The following is a 19,642-nucleotide window of genomic DNA, read 5'->3' on the forward strand; positions in this document are numbered from 1 at the left end:
ACAATGTTTTAGCAAAGCCTCTTTACTTCCTATAAGCACTGTTGCACTTTCTATGTAGCAGTCATGGAGTCTGAGTTAGAACGATTCACCAAATCTTCATCATGTGCACTTAATGATGAGAAGCAGCCATCTCGGCGACGATGCGTCGGTGCCTTGTCATTCGTCGTAACTGGGATCCTTGCTTTAATGCTCGTAGCTGGAATATTTTACGTGTTCCATTCGGACTCTAGAGAAAGCAGTTTCGACGATCTGATTACCACTGGCGGAGCCGTTCGATCCCTCGAAACCAGACGATCATTATCCAGTGGTGAGAGCTATAAACAGGTTGTCTGCAAAACGGAAAGCTGCAAAAATGTTTCTAGCTATGTAAAAAGTTGCATGGATGAGACGGTCGATCCCTGCGTGAACTTTTTTAGTTACGCATGCGGTGGCTGGATTAAGAAAAATCCGATTCCCAAAACAAGCTCTACATTCTCCACCTTTTCCAAACTTAACCAACAAATCGAGAAGATCTTGCGCAAGATTTTGGAAACAGATAGCACCGATGATGCAAAAGTGCTGAAAAAGGTCAAAAAATTCTATCAATCATGCATGAATATGAAAGGGATAAACAAAAAAGGAGACAAGCCAATGAAAAAGTTAATCGAATATCTAGGATCTTGGCCTATGACAAAAAACAATGACTGGAATGAAAACGAATGGGAACTGCTGGATATCCTGTTAAAAGTTCATCAAGAATTTACTTCATCTGGCGGACCCCTTTTCTCCATTCATGTTAGTGATGATCCTGTTCACAATGAAAAACATATAATCGAGGTAAGGATAAAGACATTATACCCTCAATTCTAATTACTAAAACCATCGATGTTGATGCTATTTTACCGCCTTGAGTAATTTGGTCATATGGATACCCTTCAAGTACATCGAGCAAAATCAGCAGTGCGATTTTCTAGAAACTAAAGTAAGAATTGACAGAAATACTGTACTGTGGATACTCCTATCAAATATTTTCTACACAACTTTTCCAATATACATTGATATTCAATATTTTATATCTATGTCTTGATAGTGTCTTGACTGGGCTTAAGTTTTCTGAAATCGCCACTTTTCTAGCACTCAAACTAAGTGCTTTTGGAGCTATTCTTTTAACTTAGTTGTCTTGATTTTCCGCATGATGATTGATATGTTCAATCTGGAGAGTCGCCAAATTACGATAATGCCAATGTGTTGTTATTCTCGTGCGACAATCAGAAACAATCAAATCAGTTTAAACATTGATCGATTGAGCGTACACAACATTTTTTTATCATGAACAAAGTATCAAAGATAACTGAAGTTTAACATCAAATGAAGAAGTTGTTTTCTTCCTAAGCCATAGAACAATTTTTGCTCTCGTTTTGCTAAATTCTAGATAAAATTTTCTCTCTTCATTGCTGAAAGGAACATCGTTTACAACAGCAACTCAAATCGCTGAATAACGAAATTCTTTATGCTCTTAAAGGGAGGACTTTTGCAGGTATCTTTGTAATCTAAACTCGCCCGGTTTTCTGCAATATCTTTTGAAGCGAACAGGACAAGAATAAACTACATTTTTTAACCGAACTTACCCGTTTCCGTTAGATACCGTTTTGATTTAAAGAATGAATTGATTTAGAATGAATGATCGCTGGATTTAGCAAATCGTGGCTAAAATGCTGGAATGAAGTATACTGCAGTAAGAAAATTCATAATTGCATCTTGGGTAACTCATCTTTTGGCAGCAAAGGCACGAGAGCGTCTAGCATAATAAGATGTGTTAACATTATCAATAAGGACTCCATTTTTGGTTTGCAAACGAAGTGAAGATTAGATTTCCATTTGATTGCTGAAGATCGACTTTAGCAAGATGTCAACCTCTATTCAAACCAACGTCAATTCAACTCAAAAAAATTTCCATCTAACCCCCCTCTCTGAATAAGTTTGGCAACAACGATTTCACGTTTATTGCGTGACAAAATTCTTCGATATTTTCGGTTTATGATACGGCTTTTTATGGTTTTGGCTTTCAAAGGAATAGTCGATCAGGCATCAAATAAATTTACCATTGACATGGTACTTAGCTGAATGTAGATAAAATGATTATGATAAAAGTCGATACAATATGAGAAAATGTTTTTGTTCAAGTTTGAAAAAGACGATACTAGATCTTTTGTTAAACAAAGAAGTATAAATTTGCACTTGTATAAATTCTTTAATCTGAAAGGACTAAATCGAAAATATTTAAGGTTTACTTGATATCCGATGTTTTGAATATCGGTGTTGAGTTTATGATTTTTCTTGATTTTTGGATCTCAAGAGAATATCTCAAAAGCCATCAGCTCATTGGAAACGAACCGCATTACAATGCGCATGAATGGACACGGGTCAGTGATTGCTCATGAAAAACGAAAAACCTGCAATGTTTTCGCTGGCTTTCATTGGTCTCGATTTCTGTACAGCATAGCTAGGATTCAAATATCAAGAAGATTGTAGACATCTTAAACCATGCAGCATGTATATAAAAATTCATGAAAGTGATATATTTTGGTCCGTCTCAGGGTAACTATAGGGCATAAAAACGACATGATTTAGATAAAGAGGTTACTAAAAGGAAAAACTGTTCAATATTGACTCCAATGGCGTTTATCTCGATCTATATTATAGTCATCTAGTCAACGCTAATGAAGAAGGCAATAGCCAATGAAGAAGGCAATAACTTTGTGTTACAGTTTCTATACTGTAAAATGATATTTTTGAAATTCCTATCCGCTCAAAGGCCAACATGTCAGCCTTTTGTAAATGTCCTTAACAAAATTGAAAAATCTCTTTCAACATTACTGAAACAACTATAAATTTAACTTCCTTTGGGCTGGAGCTCAAGCCGAGAGCCAATCAAAAATTTTGTTTCTATAATACTCTCAAACTTGGCCTGCTTTATTAATACAATCTTGTTTCATTGCTTTTTCTCTTAATAAAATCAATCTGGTTACCTTTACTGTTTGGCAACTTTTCTTTGTCAAATCTGTAAGAAAAGTTATGTAAGATAACTTCATTATTCACTTATTTAATGTTGGTTTACAAAATAATAGCTAATAAACAGCTAATCAACATCAACTTGTAACAATAACAAATATAAGAAAAATCGTGATGTCTACAAGTATCCAATATTAGAAAGTAAAAGCAAGTAAAATCCGTTTGTTTAATTTTAGTTTTGATTACTTTACAATTTTCTGTCGATCGAATATCTAATAGAACATACTGCCTCCCTGTGTGTAAAAAAAGTTTTACATATTACTGTTTGATAGACCAAATGTTGTTAACATTCATATTCTATAAACTGCTATGTCCCAAAGTGTTTCTGTTTACCAATAGAGCATTTCAATTCGAACTCGTAACTTTAAACTCTGTTTTTTCTTAGGTTGACCAGGCAGGTCCAAGTCTTCCAAGAGAAATTTACTTTGATAAGCCAAAGGTAATGCATTGCCATGAAGGCCTTTTGTATTTGTAAAACCTTTTTTTGATGATTGAAACCAGACCTTTTCTACCACTCACAATTATAATTTTCTCAGCAAAGTTAAGTCAGCGGGTTGATTCTTTGTGGATCTTCGCATTTTTTTCAAAGAATATTCTTTCGAAGAAGCTCCTGAAAGCCAGATGTTATGTAATGTTCAAGTGCTTAAATGACGATTTTTATGATTTCATCCTATGCTTTAATAAGCTCCATTTGATTTCTTTCTAAAATATTAGAGAAATCATAAGGAATCCAGCCAAAACGTTGCCCTGTACATATGCACAACGAAGTTGAGTAGTTCTTTAAGTTATAAGTGGACTGATCCAAACAGTAATTCAAATACTTTCCCTTTTCATTGAACTAGACTATACGAGCTTACGAAGAGTACCTCATTGATGTTGCCAAGCTTCTTGGTGCCAGTGATGACGTCAAGCAACAAGCCAATGAAACTGTTCTTTTTGAAAAGGAACTTGCTAAGGTAAGTCTTATCCATTAAGGTAAAACTGATTATCAGTTAAAGGCTCACGTGCAACCAGCATGCTTTGCTGCCGCTGTTTATTACGCGATGAGAAATGGACAGTATTTGGTATTTTCATGTAGTAAAATATTAGGCCAGTTTTAAAAATATAATCGTAAAGCATGCCGGTTGCGCGAGAATCTTTAATGGTCAAGTATATGCACACCTCTGTACAGCTTGAAATTTAAAGCCCATAGCTAAAGTTGAGTGAGGTTATACGTTATATCACACTCTATGCAATGTCGTGAAATATCCTTTTCAATATTTTGATTGCAAGTGAAAATGCATGAGTTTATAGATGCATTTTAAATGCGCTCTTCCAACAAATTCAATTATAAAGTCTGCTTGGGATGATTTTAATGTTTTCACAGTAGTTTTTCTCGCCTTTTACCCGACTGAGGGTTTATTTGTTTATCAATCAAAATTTTTTGACTTAACGAGTACGTTTGTTTTTCCCAATTGAGTTATCAATGAGACATCTCCTTTTTCACACTTTAAGACAATATGTTGATCCTAGGAACTATTTTCAGAATTTACATGTAGTTATTAACCTTTTTGTTCTTTTTTCATAGATAAGCGTCCGGGATGATGATAAAACCGACACTTGGTTTCATAGCATGACAGTTGCACAACTTGCCAAAGAGGTCCCCGATGTAAGTAAGATGAACCACTTGTAACAAGGGAAAAAAAGAATTTTCCCAAAAGAATTGGTCAAAACAATAACAAACAAACTAACATCCAAATGTGTCAATATTTTGTGATATATATTTGGCACAAATATATTACTAACAATTTCAGATAAAAAGGATTGGCCATGGACAGTTGTGGCTTTGATGTGTTAGCAAAAATCTAAATAACAGGAAATGCATATCTATCGCTGTCCCAACCAAATACAGTCGTTTGGCCTTGATTTTCAGTCCATAATCAGTTCCTTTTACTGTTACAATTTTTAACCTTTTAATTATTTACTTGATTTTTCCTTAGTTTCCATGGGTCGCATATATCAATCAAATCTTTGAAAATCGAACAAAGATTCAACCGGACGAGAAAATTATAGTCCCAACGCTAAAATATTTAAAAGCAATGATGGGTATTGTGAGAAAGACACCTAAAAGGTAAGCTAAATATTCTCCTCCGTTGCACCGTGCAAAAGTGTAATTAACCCACTGGTTACAGTTTATCAATATAATTTTGGCTTTTTCAGGAAGTATGCAAAATACATTTTGCTTGCATAGCTGGTACCGTGTAGCTACGCACGATCACTGAACAGTAGCTAATCTGGGTTGCCTGTCACTATGACAACTCTGCTAACATTAAAATTCTTGTTTGGTTCCTGCCCACCAAATATGCTGATTCCCCTTGGATTTGATCTATGCAATTTGTTTGCATATGCAGCAATTTGAAAAGTCAATTTTAACAAAGGCCACAAGATTTATGTTTATTTTGTACCCCTGGACAATGGACAACGGAAATAATGGGAATTAAAATATACCGGGGGTCATAGCTAAAGCAGAAATTCAATAAACGGTGGCAGTTAAAGGCATTGAGTCATGGTAAATAGGCTTTCTCTATAGGGGGTTATTTGGTTTCGGCGTGATCGCTGCTGTTTCATGTGATATTGGCATCCGTTGTTGACAACTTGCTATTGATGGAAGATGGAAACTGTTATGTTAATCAGTACGAGGTGAGTTCATGTGACCAGTTCAAGGTCAACCAATAGCATCGCAGTAATGGAAATCACGACTCAGCGGATTCCCAGTCTATTTATCATGACTCATGCCTTTAATAAAGGGGGTTGATGGCAAGTGAAGTTAGAATAGTGTCAAAAGTTATCGCAGGAAAACTTCCGACTAAAACAAGAGGGATTGAAAAATGGAGCAATAGATCTCCAAAAGTCCCTAAACCCGCTCATTTTATCCTGATTACTTGATAATTATACGTGGATTAAGTAGGATGAACTTTTTTTTAAGAACCAGATAATTTTTGCCAAGGCTTGATGTTCGTATGTTTTGAAAAATTGAGGCTCTGGTGTTCTTATTAATGTTCTTACTTAAACGTTGGTTTTTCTTTATATAAAAGCCTTTTCTTTATAAGTTTTCCTTATATAAAAGAGTGCAGTTCATTTGCTGATAAAATATGCTCTGTTTTGTTAAAAATTGAGAAAAGAACATTGTTTTCTCCTCTAACTTTTCATGTGAGGTTGGGCATGTTATTTCGTTTTTCTTTTCTTTGGCAAATCGAGTCTCGCTATCCTTATAAAGAGTGTTCTTATAAAAACAGTGTAATCACGATCTATGTGTTCTTTTCATTTTGCAGAGTGCTTGCTAACTATATTGTCTGGAGTATTATACAAGACGAAGTTCCTTATTTGTCGAAGAAATTTTTGAAGGCCAGGATGCATTATAAAGAGAAGATACTGGGTTCGAAAGGTCTACGTAAACGATGGAAGACTTGTGTCTCATACACAAACGAGTACTTAGGAGAAATACTTGGTGCACTTTATATCAAACAGCGCCCCAACAAGAAGTATAAATACGTGGTATGTGCTCATAAGGTTATAGAAACTTCTAGGATCGGCAGCTAAGAAGAAGCTATAGTCTATACTTTTTAGTTCTAGAAGACGAGTAGAAGCCATGGTTGATTGGATATCAAAGTATAAAAAAGCATTTATTGATTGCTAAAAATGTTTCTTGCTAAAAATGTGTTTCATAAGGATAAAAAAGGCATATGCGTATCTAAAAAGTGGCTGGAAACATTTCTTTATTTGTTAAACATGGCTGAAAAGTCCATGAATTGCTTATGATATTGTACAGCTAAGAATTAACATAAATAAGTGAAATAACATTGATTTTGAAAACTCGTTGCTAGACGTGAAAAGTTTAAGGTTCTTTTATGGCGAATTTATCCCGACATAGGCCGAAGATATGATCAAGAAGATACGATCTGCTTTCAAAGACAACGTGAAAACCTTGGATTGGATGGATGATAAGACAAAACAGGCCGTTGAAGAAAAGGTATTTTGATGTTTAGTTTTAAGTATTTTTACGAACCACTGCTGTTTAGTTTGACACTTCTATAAAAAATTTGTAGCAGCCCTCCTTCATCAAAATTTCATTTTGACCAATTTACTTGTATCATATAAATTTGTGTGAAGAACACCCCTTTGTTTTACAAGAAGTTCTCACCCCTGGTGATGATAAGACATCCATGGCGATCGAGCTGCCTGCTGATAGAACTAGGCCACCCATCGATCCGACCTCGTTTTTGTCTGGTTTGATTTTGGTCTATTGAACCTTTCTACTTTTTGCTAGCAATTAAGGCTGTGTGTGATGTAAAAGAGCTAACTGAACACGTACCCCAGTGCTTCAAAAATACTCACCACTAGTAATACATTGTGTCTGACAACTAATTTAACTTGTTTATTGACGAAAGGTGTTTTTGTACATTTCAGGCTGATGCTATGAGAGATCAAGTTGGCTACCCAAAATACATCAACAATCAAACCAGATTTGAGAAGAAGTATCACAAGGTAAAGTTTACTGCTTTTCTCTTGTTAACTGGTGCTTCAATTATTTTATCATTTACACGAACATGGAGACGTTTTAGTAAAGAATCCATTGATCAAACCAAAATCTACTTTCAGGAGGAATTTGGGATTCATTCGCGCTTTTTCTGAAATAAATGTTTGTTAACACTTTGGGTCGTTATGATTGGTTAGGGTTAAAACATGATAAATTTATGCCATTATCTACAACGTAGCCATGCCTCGTGATCTTGCTTTAATCGAAACTAGTTATCTAGAACCCGTCTTATAAGACATTATTTTCATCAAAACTAGCAAAATTTATGGGCTAATTTATGATAGCTTAGGTGAGGCTGTATTTCAAAACCTTTTCTGGATAGGCAGGAACTAACATCATAATGTAACATCTAAATTTTGAAACAAACAGACTCTAATCTATAAACTAATTGAATTCCTTTTCTCTTGGTAGCTAAAAATTGTGTCAGACGATCTTTTTGAGAATAGGATGCAAATGATAAAATTTGCCCACAACAGGATGTTGAATAAATTGCGGAAGAAAGTTGACAAGGATGAGTGAGTTTACTTTTTAGCTCGATTTGCATTAACTACCTTTACTGATCTTTCGTGTATATAATGCATTTTTATTTTAGTTTGAGCAAATACATTTAGTATTCCTGATTTATGTTCTCATTAAAGATAATTTTAATGCCATATTTTCTTAAGTCCATAAACATTCATTGAATCAGTAGATGGGGAAGACATCGAAGCTTGTTTGTCAAAACATGTCGTCCATTTAGATCTTACCTGTGTTTCTTATAAGAAAGTTAAATATTGTTTCATTTTTAGAGTTTATTTGAACTGGTAAATGGAACAAACAGTCAATATAGGTCTTCCTATCCCTTAACAGATATAAATCTATGCTATTTTTCAGGTTGTGTATGCTAATCTAATTTTATTCATATGTAGATGGCCCATGGATCCTCAAACTGTCAATGCAATGTACAGCTTTAATGAAAATGGAATGAGTAAGTTAGCTTTTCGGTAATATATAAGCTAGTATAATATGTAAGCTGGCTTTGAATGTTCCCATGAAAAGGATCAAGTGGCCTTCATGATTAGGAACAATTGATGATGATTTAGTCGTGTTAAGTTTTTTATTTAAGGTTTTTTCAGCAATTCGGGACTATTCACTGCTCGGGACTATGATAGGTTAATGTGAAAATATCTTTAAGATGGCTGACCGGTTCTCGTTCATTTTCTCCCTGAAAAAGATAGAGTTGGCAACAAAACAGTAATACAGATTTTCTTTGTTTGGTAAGCCGTATCTAAACTTCTGAAGAAGTTTCTAAGCTTAAATATAGTCCAACCAATGCTGTTATGAGAAGAGTGAAGTCTGATGTCACAATTTCTTCCGAATGCTACTGTATTGCTCCTAAACGCCAAGGGTGCTTAAAAACCCTTATGCTTGTAGGGGCGTTTAATAGAAAAGGATAATTTTATTAAAAACGCGATTGATTTTAGTTAAGGTTTTCTTAATTAATTAGAAAATTAATGCAAATAACAAAAATTGAAAGTAAGTAAACTCTTTAAGTGTGTCCTAATTTACTCTCAATTTTCCAATACATACCCCTTTCTAGTAAGAGGTGTGTTAGCAAGGGGGCTTTTAAAAATGGACAATTTTTTTAAGTTACATCAAGAAAACGTTTTCTTTAGGGCACGTACAAAATATAGGGACGGTTTCTTCTAAGATCTAAGATCCCTATAGCATAAAACAGCCAAGTTATATATAAATTTGTGCTGTCTGTAAAACGTTTTTGAAAGCATATCTGATGTGAAGATATATTTAACTTGATATTTGAATGGAATTGAGATTTTCAAATAAAGATTGTAAAACCTGTCACTGATATTGTCAATTCTTTAATTTCAGTTATTCCATCTGGCATTTTACAACCTCCGTTCTATCATGGTGAAGAAATTTCAATGTAAGTTCTACTTTTTACTTTCTGCTTCTGTTGTTACAAAATTGGGTTAACACATCGTCCCCATTAAAGTGAACTGTCAAATCTAGAGAAAATGACAAACTTCATAAAGCAGGGAAACAATGGATTACCAACAATGTTGATTTAGATATAATCTGTCTTTCCAGCTATATCACGATATTTTATTACCAAACTTTTAAACCAAGTCATTAATTTTTATGATTATATATATAACAATATTTAGATGCAACGGGGTTGTTTTAACTCAACTTTTTGCAAATTAGATAGCTAGCGAGTACTGATTAAAAAGTCGATAAGATTGTAAATTTTGCTAACAGGGCCATGACGTATGGAGCTATTGGATCAATCTTAGGCCACGAGCTTAGTCATGGCTTTGACAACACAGGTAAATGATTCTTAAAGTTATCTTAACTTTCAAGTATATTTGCAGATTAATATTTTATTCGAATTCTAAATCGGATGGATTTGAACAAGATTTTTCGGTAGTGTTTTTACGAAAAAAAAACGGTTTCAGAAGTTGATAATTTGGCAAGTAAATGTCGCAAAAATGGTAAAGTAATTCTGGGCTTATTCATTACGACAGGTATAAAGCCAATGATGCTGGTTATAGCTAAATGGTCTTGTTGTATTGTCGAGTTTTTATTCGACGATTAACTATGAAAATATCATTCAGAAAGTTTAGTTACCATGCAGTCTATAAAGTCGTATTGCATTAATGAAATGAAACAGAACAGAATGGTTTAATCCTCAAGGTGGTGTATCTAGGTAGGACTGAAGCTTGTATCGAGTATTGTTTTGATAGTATTACTTTCGACAGAGTCCTAATGTCTGAGATGTAATCAGTAAGAGGGTTTCTATAATTTTTTAGGACGAAAATTTAACAAACATGGTGAACTGAGAAAGCAATGGTGGACATCCAAGTCATTGAAGAATTTCAAAACTCGATCTAAATGCATGCAGAAACAATACTCAAAGTACAAAGTTAGAGGAAAATACCCGGTAAGCTTGTCCTTCTTTTTGAATAATGCGTTGAATCTATTTTTAACAAAAAATGGAACTTACCAACAGACGGTGTCGGTTTGATGTTTACGTATGAAGTATAATAAATATTTTTATGATCAAATAGATTTTTGTACCAGGTGCTACTTTCTTTATTCAAACACTCTTTTTGTGGTACAAAATTTAAAAATGGTTTTGAAAAAAGCAAACATTTTAGAACATACTTAAGCTTTTCGTCTGACACTCTTCGGAGTACAAAACGTCAGAAAATAGATCAAAACATTACGCTAGGAAATATATATACCCAATTGTGGATCGAAATAGGCCAATCAGAAACGCGAGCACATGACTGTTGAGGTTACCCAATCAGTGTCTTTTTCAGGTATTGTATTCTCCTTTTAAAAATTGTTTTACATTTACCTTAATTTTTAATAAATTTGTGTTTTGAATGATATTGTGAATATGTTTCTAAGCAGACATTTTTTTTATTTTTAGGTAAATGGTAAGCTAACCTTAGGAGAAAATATTGCTGACAACGGAGGATTTAAAACGTCTCTAAGAGTAAGCTACACAAAAATTATCATTCATTTAATTTCATTGTTACATGTTTTGTTTACTGGCTAGTATGCAATCTTCGATTTGTGCTTTCTATGCTTTATGATATGTTGCTTCGCCTTGTCTGTGATCCTAACCACGGCGCCCGTATAAAATATCAATTGATTTCGAAATTATTGTTTCTTGCCTTGAGTTTAAAGTATTCTACATTCCTAGTGCATTTTAACTTATTTTCGATTGCTTTTTCTTCTTTATTGTGGACTGACAGAGCATTGAAGAATTTTCACAAAAATTTGCATCCTTAGGCTTACCATAACTGGCTGCGGGAGACTCGCCAAGATTTCATTCTCCCAAACCTTGGCTTCACCAACGACCAACTCTTCTATATCTCATTTGCACAGGTTGGTAACCAATTAGTAATGAAAAGTGAGAGGTTTAACTTGATATTCATAATTTACCAATATCAAATTGTACCTCCCCATTGATTATATGCCCCTTACTCGGGGAGGCTCCTCATTTCATCCGCCTGTACAAAAACTCCTATACATACTGGTGATTTTTTCTCTCTTGAAGGGAAAATAGACTAAGTATTTACTGCATGGTCGATAAGTGACCTAACAGGTATAATCACACCAAACCATGACATAAACTTAGATTATGCTTTAAGTTCATTTAAGTAGAGATTTTCTTTGAAAACCATTAAACTTTGCACCTAGCCCCATAGCTAGGGAGTCTTTCTCTCTCAACTTTCTGGTGAAAACGAAAATTTATTATAAAGTTTTTTATGGTGTTCATTCACATGGTGATTCAAAAGATATGATATATAGCGTTGGCTGTACAAGTAATATCAGCACATAATGCTGGTACATATTACAAGAGAAGCACCATGTCAATATTCAAAGTCAGTAATAGTATCCAAGCGATGGAAAATCACCAGGCAGGCAAGAAAATTAAATTGTAACTGACAATGATCAAAATTGTTCACTGTCATTTGCTTTTAATCGAAGATGTTTGTTCAATTACACAACGCAAGGCTACAGTCGTGAATACGTCAGAGCCCACCGTCTCTACTTTAGAGTAAATTTACCTCTACTAAAGACTAAATATATATACAAAGACGTCTATATATCTAATAAAAGCATGTTTGTCTTTAAACTAGGCGTACTGCAGCAACAGTAGACCTGACGAGCAGTATCTAGCCACGCTTAATGACCGTCACACCGAAGAGGAATTTAGGTAAGTTTTATAATTTTGTGTGCCTCCACGTGGCTAAAGCACATTGTGGAATATTTAAAAAAACTGCTTACTTCCATATCTTAATATCCCATTGATGTAGACACTACGCTTAAAATTGCATTCCCATTAACAATACGTCATTGCATCAAAATGACGAACTATTCAAACAAACTTAAACTATCCAAACACTGAAAGTTGTACTTAGCCTCCCTGGATAACTTTTTGTCAAGGAATTTTTACCCAGATAGAATAGATAAAAAATTTCCTTCTAATTTCATGTTTGGTCTTGTCAACCGCACAGGGTATTATAACTCCTTTGTTGATTTTTTTTTCATTTTATTTGGAATATCCCCCCCCCCCCCCAACCAAAAAAATCTACAAGAAAATGAATGTAGCAATCTAGTAAATCTAGTAAAATCTAGTAAAAGGAATGTATTTGCTAGAAATTAAATAATAAAGCCAGGAAATTTTCTTTCTTTCAAAATAGTATTTTTCGGTTATTTTGTTGGAAGTGGTTATCATGATATCATCATGTACTATTATTGTTTCGTAGGGTTGTCGGGACCTTGTCAAATTCAAGGGAATTCTCAAAGGCTTTCAAATGCAAATCAGGCTCTCCAATGAACCCAAAAACGAAATGCTTCATTTGGGTAAGCGACAAAACAGACATAGAAAAAAGGAACACAGTTTAATGATATTAGTCATTTTACTTCCTTCTTTTTTATCTGAATAGTAAATAGAAATAATTCTCTACTCATTCCGATTTTAAACGAAAGAGCATGATTATGATAAAACATTGATTGTGTCAAATTCCATGTAATCTCCAAAACAAAATTGTTAAAAAGTAAAAATATGTATAGCATACTAACTTCGGTTTTTTGAAATTCTTAAATGGTTGTACAATTCCTTATGAAATCATTACATCACCAAAATCTATGAAAATTTATACACTTAGCTAAATATTTGGATTCATTCTCATAGATTTATCAAGACAAACAACATGTTTATGATAACCAATATTGACTATTTGCTATAAAAGTACTTAAAATGCCATCAAAATACAGTTTATTAAATAAATGGCTCTGAGTTCATAAACGGCTCTAGGCTTCAAAATAAGTGGGGAAACTTTGCTTGCAAACTAAGAATTCATCCAGCAATGTGGCATGTCTCCAGTGCTTTGTGTAAACAACCTTTAAAGAATACCCCCTCTTACGAGAACTCTTTTAATACGCAAGTAAAAAATTGCTACGTTTTCTGGCAATCTTTAAGTAAATTGAATACAGTGGCGCAATAGTTTATCATATAAGCTTACTTGAAAACTTAGTCTATGAAAAGACAGACTCTAATTGTAAAAATGTCTGCTTTCTTATCTATTTGTAAACAAATCTTCTAAGCCCCAGGCAGTTGATTGTAATGTTGATAAATGATAGATAAATTAATGTCTCCATAAAATTCGTTCGTCGAAACTTGTGATTTAGCTTGTAAACATGAACTTAGTAATTATATAATGATAATTAAATCATGTCATAATCATTATTTTTGAACTTAAAAGCTGTACCCTTCTGTTTGATTTTTCTTTCAAAAAAAGATTGCAAAGTCATGTTACTATTTTTGATTATATTATTATTTTTTATCTATATTACAAAAGGGATTTCTTAATGAAAATTTTGTTGTCAGATTCCGTGATTTTCACATTTTATAGGGATATTTTCTATAGCTCTCTAAAAGAATATTTTCTATAACTTTTCTTTATCTGTTTTATATATTTCTTTCTAATGAAAATTTTGAAGGTATATTTAACATTGAAGGTATATTCAACACAGTTTTTTTATTACTGTTGTGCGATAGTACATTGACATGGAAAGCATACGTGTAAATACCTTGCCTTGCAATTTTTATGTGAAAATAAAAGATTCGTGACAATATTGTTACTTTGGATAATCTTTAGGATAAATTAAAGCTCATATATAATATATTCTAAAATAGAATTCACTGAACTTTAAATAAAGTTCTTTTAAACTTTCAAACTCAAAAAACTTTTATCCTTGAGGAAGAAATAGGCCTAAAAAGTCCTAACGGTCCCTCGTGTATTGTTCTTTAATAAAGGGTGGATTTACAATAGAAGATGATGATGTTAAATTCAGCAATTCAAGCATGTAATCACGTGAAGACTTTTTGAATTATCATTTTGAATTGAATCAGAGGTATCAATTTACTGCATGAAAAACATTTTCTACCCAAATCTATGGGCTGCAAAATTCTCCATAAAAATCATGTTTTCTGTTTATTCAGAAATGCTACACCTTGTCTTGTACTTTATGAAACCATTTCTGATTTCAATAATGATAAAGGTCTAAGACAGAAACTTAACTAATTTCTAGTTTACATACTTTTGATTTGCAGTTTTTATAAACACCAAGATACAAGATTGTTTGCTAATCAAATTGATATTAAATTTATCTATATATATCTCTATTGTGTATCATATCTTTACAAATAACCTGGTGTTTTGTAAAACATGAGGCAGCTTTGCTTTCCCCTATCTGAGAAATATGCCATTTTTACTTTTTTGATTTCTTCTTTTTATCCTTTCCTCTTTTTCCTCCATGAGTATATCTTCCCCTGAGCACCCTTCTTACCAAATACCCTCTCCAAAATGCTTGAATTTTCAACGAGGCTCCAACTTTTATCGCCAGATCTTCCAATCTTTTTTGTGTTTTTTCTTCTTTTATTCGTCGCTCCTCGACAATCTTTTTATATTCTATCTCCAGTTTCGAGAACTGCTCTTCCAAAATTTTCAAATCTGATTGATTCAAAGCCTGAAGCTCGAGTAATTCTTCTATTTCGTCCTATTTCGAAATAGATGAAAAATATTTTTCTCAAATCTTAACGCAGCTTTCCAGGAAAGTGTCTCAACAAATAACGCTTTGAATCAACTTATCCTAACAGGGAAAATTACCTTTTTCTGAACTCTCTCTCTCTCTCTCTCTCTCTCTCTCTCTCTCTCTCTCTCTCTCTCTCTGTCTCTCTGTCTCTCTGTCTCTCTGTCTCTCTGTCTCTCTGTCTCTCTGTCTCTCTGTCTCTCTGTCTCTCTCTCTCTCTCTCTCTCTCTCTCTCTCTCTCTCTCTCTCTCTCTCTCTCTCTCTCTCTCTCTCTCTCTCTCTCTCTCTCTCTCTCTCTCTCTCTCTCTCTCTCTCTCTCTCTCTCTCTCTCTCTCTCTCTCTTTCTATAGCAAGTTACATTTTTTCGAAAAGTTTAGTTATGTCCTAGGATCAAGTGTTGTGGTTTTCAAAGAAACTTAATTGGACAGGAAGCAGTTTTTGTTGCCAATGTGCACTTTTTGTTCGATGCTCTCTAAGTATCAATTTCTAATACTTTCTAATTCCAAAACTCAGTAGATTTATAATAGGCTACAAATTATTCAAAGTTATTCTTATATGACAAACAACATCTACTTGAGTTGGGGCATACTCCATTGAGAACTTGCAAGCATTTTTCGATATTTTGTAGGTATAGATGTTCATCTATCGGTACTATGGCCTAAAGGAAGGTTGAATATGGACAATATCTGTTTTCACTGACGTCTTTACTCTTTGGGGGATATTACCTTCATGCAGGTTAGCTGCTGCATAGAAGCAATGTCATTCAAATGATGACTGTCATTCTTATGGACCAACAATTATTTCTACAAACAGTATTGAATTGCTTTGTATAAATATTCGTAAAAATAAGCTTGCCTGGCGCCATTCAAGATCCTGGTCGTACTTTGATATCCAGTTGTGCAACTCTGTTCGAAGTTTATAGCTTTTCTGTGATAAACAAAGTTTCATCTTGCAATAATATTTTAGTTCTAAGCTATCAAAATTTTTAGAAAATTTGTTTGTTCCATCCAAGCTATCAAAAATTGAATAGATTGAAATGCGAAGCTTCTCTACTTAAATCTACAATTATTGGGTAGATAAATTATATAAAAAATCATCTGAAAGTAGTATTCTCAAGGTTTTTCCTTTAGCATCTAATAAGCCAAACATGGCCTTAAAATATAGCTAGCTTCGTCAATATGGATAATTGAAGTACTTATTTGAGTTAACCTCACCTTGCGAAGATAGGTTTCCTCCTTGAAATGTTCATTTTTGTTTTTTCGTAAATTGTTTTGAAGTGAGTGAAGCTGCTCTAATAAACAAAACGCATTTTTGTCGTGAACTTTGCCCTCAGATGAGATCTGTTTTGCAGTGTCAGAAGAAATCCGGTCGTGTTCATTCCGTGCATCTTGATTTGCTGTCTCAAGGTCTAACACTAAAGCTTTTATTGACAGATCAAGGGATGAAATCTGCAAAAAACATTGCTTGAGTGAATAAATGTATCACAATGGATTCAAAGTTTGGGTGTACATAACTTTAGTGGTACAATAAAACAACATTATATCATAAAGCAAAATTCAAATGACAATCTGCGTCTTCTAAAAACAATAGAAATACCAGTTTCTTACTGTTTAGGGGATGGAGATATTTCGTTATATTTTTTTCGTTATATTTTGCCTGCAGCGGGGGGTGGGTGTTGCTCAGCTCATTTGCCTATAAAGTGCTTAGGCCATCTTTTATTTTCTGATAAGTCTGAAAATTTTGACAGAGCACCCCTTACATGGCAAAAAGTTACTTGTTTTTGCAACGGAATTTTCAAGGGGATGTCACAACCCTCTACGCCCCACCATAGCGACATCTTTTCAAGGAAAGTGCAAGTTTGGTCAAGAGATTGAGTTAGAAAAGGTTGTGGAAATCAAGGTAGCATCGATTTTGTCGAATCATCAAATTGATAAAGCGAATAAATCTTATGTAGTGTCGAAATGATGATGGGCAAATGATGGACCCAATTATAAGATAATTTCTTATTAAATTCATTAGTAGAAAAAGGCTATATAAAACTTATAATGGATAACTGATATCTTTACAGAAGTTGGAAACTTTTGAAAATGTATTGAGGACCATTAATGGTCATAAGATTAAAATCTTTAAATATTTACACTGGCATTCTTTTCTTCGATGCTTTCTTGTAACTGCTTCTCTAGATTAATTATCAAGTCATGTGACCTCCTTGATCTGCCAAGAACTGTTCTGAGATAGTCCAGTTTCCTGTTTTCCTCTTTTGGACACGTGAGTAGCCGATCTCTTGCTATTCCCCAAAGGTCGTCAAGGGTTGTGATCAAAGCCTGGGCACTTGCTGATGCAACGCCTAGATTGGGCAATAAATCACAATGCTTTCTTAAAAAATTATTGGAAGAAGTCAAATTGAATCTTTTTATGCCTGAGGTTGCAATATCGTACTACTAGTTAGTTTTCAAGACCAAATAATTTTGTTCAAGATCTTGTGTATGTATGTTAAGTTTCTGGTAAATTTCAATTGTCAAATTTTGGTGTTTGGCACTTTAAGCGGATTTTGGTGTTTGGCACTAAAATCCCCACTCCTTCAAGCAATAAATGCAAAACCCTTTCAAAGACATAGACATAGATAGACAATCTGTTAGAGAGAAAGGTAGCAAATTTAAGGATAATACCAGCAACCAACCAATATAAAGTTTGATGATTGGGCATGATAATTTTTGATTTTATAACAGCCATTCTCTCTTTAAATCGTTAAGTCCAGAGAGACAGGAGAACAGATAGCATAAAGAACTTGCAATGCAAGCTTTAGGGAAAGTTTACCTGTCCTCTGTTGGTATTTTTATGAAGTCATTTACTAAGCAGAACCGGAAATGTGTTTTAGAAGAGATTTCCAGTTGGAATATCTTTTTTCAAACTTTCGTCTGCTCACCTTCTGGCTCTATCTTTGGCTCTTTTTTCAAAGCTGCAAAAGCATTTCTCAATGAAATTTTGAACTGTTCTTCCATTCTCACGTTCCCACGAAGATAAGCAGAAATTTCAAAAAGATTCCCCGCAGCAATCTTTGAAACACTGGTATGTTTTGATATTTCATTCTCTAGTGTCTGCGAAGTCTCAATAGAACGTTTATCCTTCAAAATTAAAAAAGATAAATATATGAAAAAAACATTTCCGAAACAAATACTTTTCTTTAGAAATCTTTTCATTTTTCAGGAAAATGTATGCCAGATACCTGCGCTAGAATAATTGAAATGCTTCATCGCTGATCAGATCGATTACGATTGCCGCATTGGCAAAAAGCCACCGTTACGAAAAATTCTACTTGAGAAAGTTGCTTGTCCAAAAACTTCAAAAAAGATAAAGATTACTAAAAAAGTCCAGCCCAGTTTTTTCGAGCTGGCGACATCACTGTCTCTATCTTTACTAAACTGTATGGTTTAACAATCATTTTTCTTTGTTAGTTCTTTAGTATATAGCTCTATTCAGCAAAAAACGTTGCAATTTTCTCCATTATGCTTAAAATATTATGATAATAAAGGTTATTTCTTTGGTATATAATATGTATCATGCTAGATAAGATAGAGCTGTAAAGCTACCTTAAATTCATCGCACAAAGCTGCTATTACACTGACCAACTTCACATTGTCATTCAAAATTTTAATAGCATATCCAACTCTTTTTGCTTGAATATCTTCCAGATGCTTGTGTTCAGGATCCAAGTTCTTTAAAAGCTTTTTCAGCCTAGAAGCATCCTTCTGCTCGGACTGGTCTCCCCGCATTCCTTGTTTTTGCAACATTTTCTTTGCATAGATACGACACATCCATTCACCAATATTACAGGTTAGAATGCTTCATCCTTTAAAATGATTTATGTTTTACAGTGATATCGATTATGTGACGTTATATTGCTTTAATTAACTACATATTGTTCCAAAAGAGGCTTATTTGACGTTTTGAACTAGAATTATTTTTCAATGCCAAAGCACGAAGCCTGATGTTCAATGCAAGTTGTTTCGCTCTCTGCATACTATCGAATATATAAAGCATTTTCAGAAAAGGAAATTTGTTTTCTAGAAAATTTTGATTTTTCAGTCTCAAAATCAATAGATATACATACAGTTGGCGCTGTTTTCAACGAAAAATGGGTCTTTCTCCAAAATTTATCTGCTAAAATGCTATGCCAATAGACTTGAGAGAATCATAGCTTTCAACGGTCAAATTTTTGTGAAAAACGAGAACAAAACCAATCGGTATTTGCACGAATAAATGGTACTACACTGTCAAATTGCAGAAAACGTTGAATTAACTTTAATAACCTATAAAATAAATGCTAGTTACTAATGAATGAGAAAATAAAAACTCAGCGAAAAACGAAATTCAAACTTTTCACCAAATTATAAGCCCAAA

The 19,642-nt window shown here is 33.8% G+C and overlaps 2 protein-coding genes across 2 annotated transcripts; one reads left to right on the plus strand and one right to left on the minus strand.

Moving 5' to 3' along the window:
* Nucleotides 1-63: 63 nt before the first annotated feature.
* On the plus strand, nucleotides 64-13,910 carry LOC135686548 (endothelin-converting enzyme homolog). The gene is made up of 17 exons (XM_065202803.2): nucleotides 64-816; nucleotides 3,437-3,490; nucleotides 3,894-4,007; nucleotides 4,619-4,699; nucleotides 5,031-5,161; nucleotides 6,363-6,585; nucleotides 6,962-7,060; nucleotides 7,498-7,575; nucleotides 8,039-8,142; nucleotides 8,536-8,594; nucleotides 9,497-9,551; nucleotides 9,887-9,954; nucleotides 10,438-10,568; nucleotides 11,064-11,129; nucleotides 11,429-11,524; nucleotides 12,283-12,359; nucleotides 12,913-13,910. The coding sequence occupies exons 1-17, from the start codon at nucleotides 64-66 to the stop codon at nucleotides 13,049-13,051; spliced, it is 2,328 nt and encodes a 775-aa protein (XP_065058875.2). The 3' UTR covers nucleotides 13,052-13,910.
* Nucleotides 13,911-14,526: 616 nt separating this feature from the next.
* On the minus strand, nucleotides 14,527-19,014 carry LOC135686282 (dynein regulatory complex subunit 10). Its single transcript, XM_065202484.2, has 6 exons — nucleotides 18,832-19,014; nucleotides 18,168-18,366; nucleotides 17,380-17,588; nucleotides 16,456-16,689; nucleotides 16,097-16,168; nucleotides 14,527-15,208 (listed from the first exon to the last, which is right to left on the minus strand). Exons 1-6 carry the CDS (start codon nucleotides 19,012-19,014, stop codon nucleotides 14,921-14,923), a joined length of 1,185 nt encoding a protein of 394 aa, XP_065058556.2. The 3' UTR covers nucleotides 14,527-14,920.
* Nucleotides 19,015-19,642: the final 628 nt, after the last annotated feature.

This window comes from Rhopilema esculentum, chromosome 6, assembly GCF_057945365.1.
Source record: "Rhopilema esculentum isolate cy_ngs chromosome 6, ASM5794536v1, whole genome shotgun sequence".
NCBI classification, from domain to species: domain Eukaryota; kingdom Metazoa; phylum Cnidaria; class Scyphozoa; order Rhizostomeae; family Rhizostomatidae; genus Rhopilema; species Rhopilema esculentum.